At 38.1% G+C, this 15,060-nt stretch overlaps 1 protein-coding gene across 5 annotated transcripts in view; it reads right to left on the bottom strand.

Moving 5' to 3' along the window:
• Positions 1 to 15,060, bottom strand: part of ARHGAP28 (Rho GTPase activating protein 28) — a 197,342-nt gene that overhangs the window by 52,279 nt on the left and 130,003 nt on the right. For 4 of the 5 annotated variants that reach the window (XM_087869965.1, XM_087869966.1, XM_045781952.2 and 1 more), the window contains exons 4-5: positions 13,212 to 13,304; positions 6,297 to 6,386 (exon numbers count right to left, since the gene is read on the bottom strand). In XM_087869965.1, coding sequence (XP_087726091.1) covers positions 6,297 to 6,386; positions 13,212 to 13,304 — 183 coding nt within the window. The remainder of the gene's footprint in view (positions 1 to 6,296; positions 6,387 to 13,211; positions 13,305 to 15,060) is intronic. The other variant, XM_045781953.2, reaches the window with a different exon arrangement.

Below are 15,060 nucleotides of genomic sequence, written 5' to 3'. Positions count from 1 at the left end.
ACCCACTGTTAAGAGCTAATTTCTACAACACAACTATGTGTTTATTGGAGGGTAATGGAGAAGAAAGAGGTGCAGCCTGGAAGGGTTTCACCCATAGGCAAGTGAACCTGAGCTGGAACTCAAAGCATGATGGAGAGGTCTTACAGATGCAGAGGGGGCTGGCAAAAGCATTCAGGCCCAAAATGAAGTATAAATTTCAGGTATGGAAATATCCGAAACATTTCCGCTATATGGAATTATGGAGAGACTGGTTTGCCAGGAGTTGAGGCAAGGTATTAAAAAAAATATGAGAAATAAATTGGTCAAGATAGTCAGCTCAAATTATGGAAGGCTTAGAAAGCCAGGTAGAGAAGTTGAGACACTCATAAGGGTTAAAACAAAACAAACAAAGGAACATTCCTGTGTTAAAGTAGGGGAATGATGTGGTAAAAATGAAAAAGGAGGAGAAGACGGCCAATAAATGGACTTTAAGTTCTTAAATATGATGAGTGAAAGGCTAGGTGCTTGATATTTATAGTTTTAAAACGTCTACTCATCCATTAAACATATTAACACTAGCATCATTTAAAATTTTTCACTAGTTATTTTAATATATTTGAAATATTAACGCCACTCCCATTTAAAGCACACTTCCTTTGCTTGGCCATAACAGATCCTACCATTTCCTTATGTGCCCAACCACAAGAGGCTGGGGTTTCAACTGGTGAGGAAAGGCAAGGTTTTCCAGCCAATGAAGCTTGCTCTGCCAAATCACACAGCACTGGGATTGGAGAGTAGAATATATGGGGGATGATTACTTTGAATTCCAACCTATAGAAGGTTGAGTTCTCTCAAAACTAGACTTGACTGTACGATATTTCCTCCCATTGAAAGAAACACCATACCTAACATATTTCATATTCATTACTCATAAGAGAAATTCACTAACTCAAAAGATGTTTCTGACCTTCCTGACTAGCTGCTGCTTTTTTTTCTCAAGGTTTGAGTTGGTGTGTTATAACTTTATGTATTAAAGCTGCCTTGAGTTAATACAGATAATAAAGTTCCCCTTCTTCCCCTTCTGTACCTGAGATTAGAACTGATAAATCTACATCTCATCAAATTCTCCAGAGATAAATGTTTATTTTTTAAACTGAAGTATAATTAACACGCAGTGGTACATTAGTTTCGGGTGTCCAATATAACGATTCAACATTTCTATATATTTTTCAGTCTTTATCGAGGTAAGTGTACTCCTCATTCCCTTTACCTGTTTCACCTAACCTCCCACCCATCTCCCCTCTGCAATGCCACTTTGTTCTCTGTACTTAAGAGTCTGTTTTCTGTCTCTTTTTTATTTTGTTCATTTGTTTTGTTTCTAAAATTCCACATATGAGTGAAATCATATGGTATTTGTCTTTGTCTGTCTGACTGACTTCACTTAGCATTACACCCTGTAAACCCACCCATGCTGTTGCAAATGGCAAGATCTCATTCTTTTTTATGGCTGAGTAATATTGCACTATATACAGGTATACCACATCTTTATCCATTCACCTGTTAAGGACATTTGGATTGCCTCCATATCTTGGCTATTGTAAATAATTTTGCAAACACAGGGGTGCATATAGCTTTCTGAATTAGTATTTTCTTTCCTTTGGGTAAATACCCAATACCCCAGAGATAAATAAGTCACATTCACTGACAAATATGCAATCAACTTCGAAAGAAAACATAGTAAAAATTATAAAATCTATCCAAATGCAAATTTAAAGGTATTCCAATAATATTTTGGAATAAAAATTAAATCACATGTGAAATTATAAGCTAAATGTTAGACAATAAGAGCATTAAATTTCAAAAATCCATGATAAAAGCTAAACTATTATTCAGAGATTAACTCTCAGCCTTAAATGCAAATAAGAAAGATTAAAAATAAGTATGTATAATCCAAGAGACTAGAAAAAATTATACAAGTAGAACCAAGAAGGAATGAAAAATTAATAAGGATTAAATAAATTAATACAATAGAAAAAGTAGGCTTCATTAATTAAAGGTAGTGACTTCCTAAAAAATATTGCTGATACAGGCAACTATTTACAGTTGTAATTAGGATAAAAGACATAAATATTAGGAACAAAAAAGGAGAAATAGCTACCTCACAGAAAATTTTAAAATTATACGCCTAAGTAAATGTGTGTATATTTGTATATATGTGTGTATACATAAACAACAACATATATTGAAAATGCTAAATAAACTGAATGTTTTGCTACAACAAATATACATTACCAAAACTCATACCATTTGGGATAGAAAGGAATTTAACTCCAAAACCATATCCATTGAAAAAAGTAATCAAAACACTATGTCTATACCGATGCCAGGTCTTAGAGGTTTCATAAACAAATTATAATACAAACTTAAATACAATGGGTGTTACAGATTATATATTTACTCCAAATTTTAATACTTGGCTCCAAAATACTGAAAAAAGATTCAAAGTTCTTAACATATTTGTACCAAGATTAGTATAACTCTGTAACAACAAACAAAATTATATATAGGCTAATCCCCCTATTAGAATCCTACTAATAGAATAGTTGTTAAAAATGCTAAAATAGTACAAACTGACATTCCATAATGTAATAAAAGAATAATATAACACAAGTAGGGGTTATCTCAGCAACAAAATTATACTTCAATATTAGAAAGATCTATCAACAGAATTTCCGAAGGTATTTGCTTAACAAAGAAAAATATATTTATTGTAATAGATGATGAACAATTACTTTATATAATTCAACCGCCATTTCTGATAAAAACAATTACAAGGCTCAGAAACCTAGAACTAATGTTCTACTTAATAATGAAACTTGGAAGAATTCATGAGAAAATCAAGAACTTATCAAAAGATCACCATAATTATTATTCAATGTAACAAGTGATTATGGTCAGTCCAAGAAGACAGGGAAAATAAATAAAATGGCTTTTTTTTTAAGATTTTATTTATTTATTTGACAGAGAGAGAGACAGCCAGTGAGAGAGGGAACACAGGCAAGGGGAGTGGGAGAGGAAGAAGCAGGCTCCCAGCAGAGGAGCCCGATGTGGGGCTTGATCCCAGGACCCTGGGTTCACGCCGAGCTGAAGGCAGACGCTTAATGACTGAGCTACCTGGGCACCCCAAAATGACTATTTAAAGACTGAGTAACAAAAACTTTCACTATTTCAAGTGATTATCTGTACAAACTATAAAATCAAATGAAAAGTTCTTAAAAGTAAAAAGAATTTTCAGAAAGGAAGCTATAATAGTGCTGTGAGAAACAAAAAAATTTACTTTCCTTACATCTCTGCAAAAACAAACTAGAAGATAAAAAAACTTACCATTTTGAAATGTCAAAACTATTAGGTTCCTAAGTAATTAATCAATGAAAAATGTATATGGGAAAAAATGTAAGAAAGAATATTATGAATTTTTATTGAAGGACAGAAGATATAAATAAATGGAAAAACACCATTATTATTTCTCAGTGAGATAAGTCAATATTTTAAGATGTGAATTCTCTCCTCAACATTAATCTTTAAATTCAATGAAGTTCTTAGTGAAGTCCTAACAAGATTTATTTAATGGGTGGTTATAACATTATCCTAAGTTCATCTGAAAGTAAAAGTCCCTGAGAAGAGCAAAGAAAAATTTGATCCAGAACAACGAGGTTGAACACATCCGAGGAGATTTCAGAAACAAACCAAAGAGTCATAGGAATTAAGAGAGACCCCGTATATAGATTTCAGTTATCATAAAACTGACGTTTCAAATGTATAGAAAAGATGAAAGATAGGAAACAAACAAACATACCAGTATTGGTCAAGCCACAAGTCAGGTTGCCTACTTGAAACCATTCCACAACACAAACTCCAAAGGGCAAGTTGTTGGGACCCTCTGAAGCCTTGAAGATGACAATAAAATGTCCCTGGGAATTTATACTGCCAGGTGAGATTTACTTTACAAGAGACATGACCAGAGCCCTTGAAGCCCTTGCTAGCACTTCACTGAATTAATGGAAATCTTATCATGTAGAAGAAACTTCAGAAGCAAACTGGGGTGCCAGTGGCTCCTTATAACCAAGAAGCAGAGAAGTCAAAATGTATTTCCCCCATAAGAAGTTCTGGAATGATTTTCAGTACAGATGCAGTAAGGGTTAAGTTCTCCTCTGTGGGCTGACTACTCTAGCAACTAATTTGTTTAACATTTCTAAGTAAAGATATTCTGAACAATCCAAAGTAAGTTACATTGGAAACAGGTACCAATGAGATTTTTTTGAGTCTCAATACTGCTGAAACTTTTATTGATATCACAATCAGCATTCAATCAGTTTTCAGAAGAACAAAATCTGAATGATTAACATACTCCAGGAGACACTATCTGTAACTGCTGCATACGATCACCGTCTCTCTCTTAGACTCTCAAACTTTCAAGAATCCTATGTGCAGACGATGTGTACCTAATAAGGACTTGGTGAATGAATGAATGGATCAACGAAAAGCCTAGAAAACAAGGCCAACCCCAAATCCTCCTCAGCAACTCAATTATGCAACCATTCTGCTTCAAGGGTTACTTGGTGTGTGCATGGAACCACATGCAGTCCTTTGTTGGCTCATATAAAATGCCTGGGGCAGAAAAGTCAGCTAGAGAAATAGAGAAAGGGTCAGACTGTGTCAGGAACTTTTATGACAACTAGAAGATGTGTGGGAACTGCAGCAGGCATTAAAACAAGGTTTGCATGCTTTAAATCAATGACTTGCAGCTGTGGGAAGGATGAGTTTAAGGGGTATAGGCTAAAATCAGGGAGATCACAAAGGAGGCTATTTCAGTAATACAGGAAGATGATTTGTTTCTGGGCTAAGGAATCAGTTATAGGAAAAGAGGGGGTAGAAATATTCTATAACTATTTACAAGGCAAAATCCATAATTCTCAGAGATGGGCATATAGAGGGGAGCATGTAGGTAGAGTCGAGGCGAATGCACAGGGATGGTGCCCTGGGCACACAGTACCACCAGCTGAGACACAATATACAGGATCCTGTGCAAAAGCCTTAGAGCAGAAGTCCCCAGTCACAGGGGCAGAGCACAACTAGGAAAGGTCTCTTGTAGATAACTCCTCACTTCAGTAGCTATCAGAGATTGTGAGTGACTTCCTTTGTTTTCATCCATCAGTAAGTAGGATGCACTGGAAAGTATCTCTAAAACAGAGACATCCTCGCTCATTTGCATTCCGATGCGCAATCTTAAATAAGAAAGTAGCAGTCAAATTTAGAGCCAGTAGGTCAGACATTGTGGGAAGTCCTAGCCCATCTGTGCCATAACCTGTAGGGCTACTGAGAAGTTACTCATTGACAAATGTCACTCACATTCTTTTGTACTTCTTATATGATCACTGTGTAACAAAACAACCTCAAAACCAAAAATCTAAAAACACAACAGAAAAGCTTCTTCACCTGGGGCTAACAGCGTTGTCTCTCTGAACAATGGGGATCTACTGAGAGTGTGCTATGCATGTGAACGTCAACCATCCTGTCTCCAACTGGACAACAGATGAGAAACTACTGCTCAGAGGTTCATGTGAATGTGGCCCCTCCATCCGCCTGACTGATGTGCTCTTGCCTGCCATCAACTTGCCATCGAATAACCACTACCTCATTGAAAAGGGCCTCTCACTACTTCTGGTCCACTGTATCACCCCCTGCCAGAGCACCTGCACAGAGACACCAAAGTGGGGATGTCCAGGGGTTCTGGGCAGAGGAGGGGGGAATGATGAGACTTTCTGATCAAAAAGAGTACAAGTTCTATTGCTCAAGGCCAAGTGAGTGAATGTATCTGAAGTGGAGGATATATATGGGTAAGTCCTGAGATCAACAGTGCTTCAATATCAGGATGAGGGCTTTATGATTTATCCTGCAGGGAAAAAGGACTTCTGGGTTAAATGGCAGAATTAGGCAGATTACTGGTGTGAACTCAGCCAAGAGGACCAAAGGTAACAGATTCCTCTGGGCTTGATACACACAGGGAACATCCTTTGGTTTCTCACCACAGTGGTATTAATTTATGGAGTCCTCTTTTAAACTGAGATCTAGTCGTTCCTCAGTTTTGAGTCTCCCGCTTCCTAACTGTTAATATGTTGGTGGGTCTCCTGGCAGCTGTGGTTTCTTCACAATTTCTCCACAAGTTTTCCTTATCTGTTTTGAAGAAATTGCTTCTTGTTGCCTTGAACTTGTAACTTTGCCCTGATGTGCAATTGTTTTGGCATGTGAGGACTTACCACAGAGCCACTCCTAGGAACTGCAAAGCTCCCCTCTTCATCTTGGGACCCATCTGACAGGGTGGTACTGTTGAGAGAAGCATCATCTGGCTAAATGGAGAAATAAAAGTACCGTTTTTATTCAGACAAACACATCTAACGTGTGTATTACACTATGTGTATCTATTTAGATGTGTGTGATTCTGTACGAACTTGTGACTGCCTGGGCAGGGACAGCTGTATCCAGTCCTTAAGGGAACATCACTGTGAGTACCTAAATGCCAGGCCCTTTGACAGACACAGGACAGACACTGGCCACTGTGGCCGACACTGCTATTGCCTGCCAAAAACTCCTTTTTCCTTAACAATGTCTTGGTTTGGTTCCAGGGATTTAAACCAAAGACCTTCATTTCCAGGCTTCTTTGCAGCTGAGAATGATCACGTGACAAATGTGGTCAATGAGAGGAAAGTGTAATTTTAGCAAAAGTGCTTCTAGAACAACTAAGGCTTTCCTGACCAAAAGGAATAGGGTCAGCTCATGTACACTCATGACAGCACTGTAGATGACAGCTTAGAGTCGCTAGGTATCTTGTTCTAACAAGGATGATGGCCACGGCAACGGACAGCAGGGGTGGAAGATCAAGCCCACCTGGGTTTGTGCTAAGGCATCATGTAATGCCCTGCTGGACTTGAACCACCAAATCTCCATGTGAAGCTAAACAACTCCAACCCTTCCATAACATATGGCCAAACATGTCTAATCTTAGTTTTGAAACACACCCTATGATTATCTTTTGCAGTGACTAGAATTCAGTAGCAACAGTTATCAGGTTATGTTTTTCATTTATAAAGCTAGAAATAAGAGATTTTTGCTGTAGTGGACAATGGCTTCACTAAAATTTAAGACATAAATATTCCTTTCTGTACTGAAGGAAGCTTGTTGCAAAATAGAATGTATTTGATGCTTATGAAAATATATAGTGTTTTGTTTTTTAAAAAACTGTCACTCGGGGCGCCTGAGTGGTTCAGTTGGTTAAGCATCTGATTCTTGATTTCGGCTCAGGTCATGATCTCAGGGTTATGAGATTAAGCCCCGTGTTGGGCTCTGCACTGGGCATGGAGCCTGAGATTCTCTCTCTCCCTTTCCCTCTGTTCCCCCTTGCCATTTATAAAATGAACAAAGAAGGTTTTTTTTTGAGAGCGAGAAAACATGAGAACTAGTATAAGATGGTGGACTAGTAGTCAAGATGGTAGACTGACAATTACCTACCTCCCTTCCCACCCCATCACTAAAAATGGCAGAAAACACACACACACACACACACACACACACACACACACACACACACACACACACACTTTTTTTTTAAGGAGGACATTTTTGATAGCACTGGAAGCCAACAAAGAATTGCATAGCGGACGAATTCAGAAATTTCTAGATGAAAAGCAGATAAAAGTGGTTTGGTAAAATAAAGACCTCTACCTAAGGATAGCATAAAAGAAAATAGTTTCTAGAGAGGGAGGAGAAAAACAAACAAATAACAGAATTGTACAAGGAGTATGAAAGGGTCCTGGGTAAATAGTTAAAAATGTTTGCAAAATAAAAGCCAAGTAGACCAGCCCCTTAAATATATAGACAATCCCTAAATATAATGCAGGAAAATCCCCCAAAATGTAGTTCAATTAAAATGAACTAACCACCTTGGAGGGGGGTGGGATCCTAGCATGCATATATGGGTCTAAGAGAGAAGAAAATCAGGAGGCCTAATGAAAGACATGGAGGGCAGATTGAAATGAAATCAGTTTTGCCTGGAAGTAATAAATTAGATTCTTCATCCTTACCATTGGTTTGGCATCTGTGGATAATGTTTACTAACCTACCTGCCTCCTCTACACACCTCAAAGTTAAGTACACCCCACTTACAAGAACACACAATCAATAATTTTAGCCTTTGGGGAAACTGATCTACTCGGGTGCAGAGGAAATATACAACGATCTCCTCATCAATTAAAAATCAATAAAGTCTGTGCTATGATTCTACAGAGAACTTCAGGGACCCACAGTTCCAGCTGAGACTGTGCTGGTACCTTCTGGCTTGTGGAACACTTTCTACCCTATGCTTCTGTGGAGGGAGTATCTGGTGAATCATCTCATCCTCTTGCTGTGACGGTATCCTCAATGGACAGCAGTACAAGGGAGGGACTAGGGAGCTGGACAGCAAAAAAACCCCGGATCCATAGTCCTGGTCAGAAGCTCTCTCTGCACTGGAGGCAAAACCTAAAACCTGACACACCTGCTGCCACTCAACGGGAGATGTGCACGTCCTTGACCAGATGGTTCTCACACTTCACTGTTTGCGTCACTTATGATTACACATTCCAAAAGCTGACATTTCTCCACACAAGATGTTTATATTTGAAAAAAATAATTGGAAAAAAACTAAATATTTATATCTTAGTTGATACTGTAAATATTGAAAAAACATTTACATGGTAGTCTGTTATTTTTATGTATGAGCTCACCCCCGAGGACCGAGCTTTAGTTGACAACATCCTCTACTTGGGATACATACACAAAAATCAGTTTTTGTTGTTGTTTCTCCCTATAGATCCTTTTTTAAAAGATAGAATTTAGTTATTTTTGATTTACCTACTAAATTATTCCTTGCTGAGTTTATGAGCTATGGGTGATGACCTGGGGGTGACTTGTTTGCCAAAAATCTGAATTTCACTGCATCTTTACTCAAGAGAAATGACAATACACATCCTTTACGTAAAATGAATGTTCATGGTGGCATTAGACATAACTGCTCAAAACTGGAAACAATCTAAATGTCCATCATCAGGTGCACAGATATACCAATAGCAGTATATTTATGTAATGGATTACTAGTAGTAATAAAAGAACCAAACTTCTATCACATGCAGCAAATGGATGAATCTAAAAGTTACTGTGAGTGAAAAAAGCCACATACAAGAGTTCATTTTATATTTATAGTTCTTCTTACATGCAAGTTAAACCAATCTAAGATGTCAGAAATCACCACAGGGCTTGCCTGGGCAGGAGCAAGAAGACAATTGGCTGGAAAGGGCCTCAGAGATATTTCTGCTCTGATGGAAATGTTCTCTGTTTAGACAGACTTGTGGTTATATGGGTAAAAACATATGTTGAAACTAATTGAATTACACACCTAAAACACATGCACTTACTGTCTGTAAATTATATACCTCAGTAAAAAACATAAAAATAATTTGATTCCTTAAAAACAAATTAATTCTTCTCTTCAGTGTGATTTAAGGGGCTATTACTGCTATGAACCAAGAACCCATGGCTGCAATAATTGGGAAAAAGTCGTTCTTGAGATATAAGAATTTGTTCACTGACATTTAGAAAAAGAGTGAGATAAGCTAAAAAAACCTACATTCATGACCAAGAAAAAAAACTACTAATCTGGAAAATAAAGATGAAAAAACAGAACAAACAGACTAACATGAGAGGAAATTTAGAAGATACTGAAATTCAGGGGATCCTGGGTGGCTCAGTTGGTTAAGCATCCGACTCCTGATTTTGGCTCAGGTCATGATCTCAAGGTCATGAGACGGAGCCCTGTATCAGGGTCTGCACTGCGTGTGGAGCTTGCTTAAGATTCTCTCTCTCTCTCTCTCCCCCTCCCGCCCTTCCCTTTCCCTCCTCCCCCATCTTTAAAAAAATAAAAAAAGAAGAAGGTGCTGAAATTCAAGCATAGCAACAACCATCTAATATGTGTTCTAGAAGGGTGGGGACACAGAAAATGGGGAGAAAAAAATGACTTAAGACATAACAGAAGAGAGTGTCCAGAAACTGGAGGGGAAAAACACAGTTCTCAGATGGAAAGAACTTGCCGAGCAGAGACCAAATGAATGAAATAAAGGGCAGATCCTCATGAAAGTTCAGAACTCCAGGAATAAATCTGAAATAAATTAAAAATTCAAAAATTCAAAAATTCAAAAATTGGCAGGGTAAATTAAAAAAAAAATCCTTATTTATGAAGTAATGAGATTCAGGCAACTGAAATAAGAAAAGAAAACCAAATAATGTAAGAGTGTCATAGTCAGTCGATGAGCAATAAGAGAAATTCTACCATAAAGGTTTTCCAGGACAGCTAAGGTTTTCTATTAGCAACGGTCAGTCAGTTGACACGCGTTCCTATCAGGAACGCCGACATGGTAGCCAGAGTTTGCCAACCATCTTGGGAGTATAAGGACCACATCTGCACGCTACAGTGGCAGCATAAAAGGCAAAAGGTAGAAGTTCGCGCTGAGGCTGGCACTGCGTTGTGCTGCAGCTGTGCCAGGGACGGTCTGCCCACCGTGAGTTACTTGTTTTGTGATTAAAACAAACTCCTACTTGTTTAAATCAAAGTTCTCTAGATTTTCTGTTCCATGAAGCAAAGACAGCTGTAACTGACATTGTTTTTAACAGACGCTGTGATTGTATTCTGCAGTGAACTGTGTATCAACAGAGCAAGTGCAGCCACTTTTCACTTAAGACACTGGAAATAAACTGGATCAACCACTTTGCTTTTTGAATAGACTAGCACCTCAAATGACTAATTCATTTATGTGGACTGCACATTTTATCTATACAAGAAGTGCTTTGTGGAGCTCTGTTATGATGTTAGACTAGGTTCTAAGACTTAAGTAAACGCCCAAATTCAGTGGCATTTGTGATTTAGAGTCAAGGGTCAACCACATATAATATATAAATAGACTATTTTAATAGCTTATTGCAAAATAAACACTTTGGATATTAATAAAATCATAAGCTATAATATGGACTCTTTTTTAAAGGTCTATTGAGCTATGACATACAATTAACTACAGATATTTAAAGAGTAAAGTATACAGTTTGATGTTGTTTTGACAAATATGCAGGCCTGTGGAAACCATCACCATAGTCAAGACAATGAACAAAACCGGCACCACAAAAATGTTCTTATATCCCTTTGTTAACCTCTCCTTCCCTTCCTCCTCTCTTCATCCGTCCCCAGGTCCCCAGGCAACCACAATCTTCTTTCCCTCACCATAGGTTAGTTACATTTTCCATAATTTTACATAAATTGACTCTTTTTTGTCTTTCTTCTTTCACATGGCATAACCACCCATGTTGTACGTATCAATAGTTCATTGCTTTTTATTGCTGAGTCATATTCTCTTGTATGGATATGACAGAATTTCTTCATCCATTTACCTGTAGGTAAAAGCTGTTCCCAGTTTTGGGCTATTGTGCTAGAAAGATTTGTGAATAAGTCCTTGTATGAATATATATCATGTGTGAGTAGAGCAGCCGGGTCTGTGGTAGGGATATGTGTAACATTTTAAGAAGCTGCCACATTATTTTCCAAAGTGGACGGACCATTTCACGTTCCCCCCAGAGTGCAGGAGCGTGTCAGCTGCCCTGCACCCTTCACAGTGGTTGATACGGTCAGTCTTTTTAATCTGTCATTTCACAGGTTATGTGGAAATATCTCACTGGCTTTATGTGCATTTCCATAATCTCTGAGCACCTTTCATGACTTTATTTGCCATCCACATCTTTTCTGGTGAAGTGTTTGTTCAAATCTTTTTCCCGTTTTAAAAGATGAGTAAAAACACAAACTTCCACCACTGGAAATTCTCGAAAGAGAAAGTTGATTTGTTTTCAGAAGTAAAAGATTTGTGTGCTTAAGTTAAGGGAACTCAAGGTTAAATACCAGCAGGGAGCAGACTGAGGATAATTTGTAATAGCAAAAGAAATTTTATATTATTTCTGTAAACAATTGGGGTTATATTCTGGGATTAAATGGGAAATTTAAGTCAGATGATCAAACCTCTCTTTCCTAAAACCTAATACGGTGAACAAAACATAACTTGAAAATAGGAAAAAAGATTCCCAGCAACATTCACATGAGTGGTGATTGGAGAGAGAGATATTTCAGGAATAACATAAATTCTTTTCGATAATCCAACTCCCTCCCCATTAAAACAGCACTAATGAAGAAAGCAAATGGAGAAAATTTTCTAAAAGACAACTATCATGTCCAAATTACGAGAAAAGACAACCAAAAGTGTGAGTAACCACACCTGGGCTCACTGTATGCACATTCAAACAAAGACTCTCCCCAACACCACCTCAGCAGGGAGGAGGAAACCTATGGGGATTCACCATTTTGCCTTTTGTTATCTGGGAGGAAGTCAGGAGAGGGAATATGAGGACAGAAAAAGAAAAAAGAAAAGAGACTACGTAATTTCCACCAAACGAGAGAAAACATAGCTTAAAGTAGGAGTGCACATAGAAACCTGTGAGAAAATGCTCTGGGCCAAACCATAAATGAAGTCACCTTCCCTGGCTGGAAATAGATATAAGCTCCATCCTCTTCCTTGCCAGACTGTGCCCTCCTCTGGGTCACATGGGAGGAGAAGTGGGGATGGGGCAAGCAGGGAGACGGGGAGGGAGGGAGGCACTGGACACCTGGGGTCACATGTATGGTCAGAAGGAAGGTGCCTGATTTTCACCTTGCACTTGACAAACAATAGAAACCTGAGGACACCTGCTTCTCCTCCAACAGATGGACCTATAATTCGATGGGATGAACACTCTTACGAGGATTTTTTAAAATAAAAGAAAAAATGTAAAGGAAATAGAGAAAAGGCCCCAGAAAAGGCCTACAATCATTGGTTTTCTGGGTGTTTACCTGTTTTTATAGAGCATGCAGTTATTTGTGGGTTCGACTATTAAACTTGGCTTTATTTACTGCTGAATGTTTTCTTGCAAATTGAGTAAAGGTGGGTAGGTGTGTTGAGAGCTGTAGCTGTCCAGCCATCTTAATTATGGTGCACTGTTCTGAAGTTTTGCCTGATTGTCTTGAAAAAAAAATGACATTCATCCTTACCCCCAGTTATTCTGCTGTAACTTACCAAGGAACCACTTGTTTTGATAACTCCTGGCAGCTCTTTTTCCTCCTGGGTTCCATCCAACTGAGCAGTATGGTTGTCACAGGTATCACCTGGCTAATGAGAGAAATGAAAGTTATTTTTATCCGGGCATATTTGTCCCAACATGATTGTTTATTCAATTATACATTACATAAGACTCTAGAATGTATAGCCATGTAGTGATAAACGGAGTTAATGACTACCTGTGCAATGGTAATGGCATTCACCAATTTGTCCAGTTACACTGATCCTCATACATGCTGTGCATTACAGCAGAAGTTGGTCTCAAAAGCAGACACTATTAATTGCCTGCCAAAATCCACTTTTCTTTTCTTAACTTATGAATATCATGATCTGCTCCAAAGATGCTACGTCTAAACTAAAAAGACTAACGTGTGATCATGTGATGGCTATGACCAAAAAGATGCAAGTAGAACCCAAAGTGGTAGAGCACCCAGGAAAGCTACTGTTTTCTTGTTAAAGTGGATAGAATCCGCTGGCTGATGCTGCTTCTTCTTCACGTGGACACAGTGTCTGTGACGCCCAGATACTCGATAAGCATTAAATATTAGCCCACAGGCTAAGTGGAGCAGAATGGAAAGATGAAAAGGGGATATCAGCCACACCAGCCTCAGACTTCTTATTTTATATGGACAATAAATCTCTATTCATCTAAGTCATGAAGCTTACTGATTAAACTATGCCACTTTAAAATCAGACTTTGTAACTTTTTGTAATGATTTATAAATCAGCAATAGTCAGTTTTTTTCAATCAAGAAAAATAGAAATACATTAGATTGACTCACAACACATAAGACTGAACCAAATATTTCATTCCCATTCACTGAATATTGTAAAAGCTCTAATTTTCATTATGCAGCAAGTGTATTTGGAGACTATTCTGATTGTGATAGATGGCACTGTAGGTCTTGTGCATATGCTCTCAGATTTTTAGCAGCATTTGTGATATAATGGCATTCCCCAAAATAAGATGCAATTATTCTATTCCATGACTGAAGCAACATTTTGCCAAATTAAACATACTGGATATTAATGAAATCATAAACTTCTACATGAGACTTCAGAAACTGTTGTTTTTCATCTTGCTTTTCCATATTTTCTAACTTTCCCCCAATGTGTATGTATTATATTAAGAAAAACAGACATCTGTTTTGAAGTGGAAGCAATGTTAAAGAGGCAGTACAAGAAACCAGGTCAGGACAGAGGACTGAGAGTACACGGCTCCCAATCACTCAGAGTTAGAGAAAGGTGTGTATTGTTATAGGAACAGCTCCAAATGGCACTGGTAACCAACAAGGTGTCCTATTAACAGATAAGAAATAATTAGAAATTCCTGGGAAATAAAATGTAAACAATGTATTTCATAATTGTACAGAACTTAGCCTAAGAACAGCATAAAACAACATTGCTGGCAAGGAAAGGATACATGTACAAAAAGCAAACATACACAAAACCAAGTAAGCTCAGTGTGAAAATTACAAAGGGCAGGAAGGGGCCTTAGCTCAATGGCCACAATGATTTATCATAAAGTGCTTCCTCAATGGAGGGGCCAGACAGACCTCCTGAAGGCTCCCTTTACACTGAACAGCAGGCAGTAGCTATATATGGACCCAAGAAAAGCACTCTGGCTGAAGTGAACTACCTGCCTTGGGAAGTTGTCCAGGGTTGAGACCAAAACACATCTTAGTATCAGGTAATTCTGGACCTCCATGAAAGTCATGGAAGGGAGAATAAAAGGAAAACATTAGTTTTGTCGTGGATAGCAAGAAATGAAGTCATTCACCACTCTCCCTTTGGTGTGTGTGTGCGT

This window comes from Ursus americanus, chromosome 19, assembly GCF_024610735.1.
Source record: "Ursus americanus isolate L20-20 chromosome 19, mUrsAme1.1.p, whole genome shotgun sequence".
In the NCBI taxonomy this organism is placed as follows: Eukaryota; Metazoa; Chordata; class Mammalia; order Carnivora; family Ursidae; genus Ursus; species Ursus americanus.
This window is presented reverse-complemented; position numbering and strand designations above follow the sequence as displayed.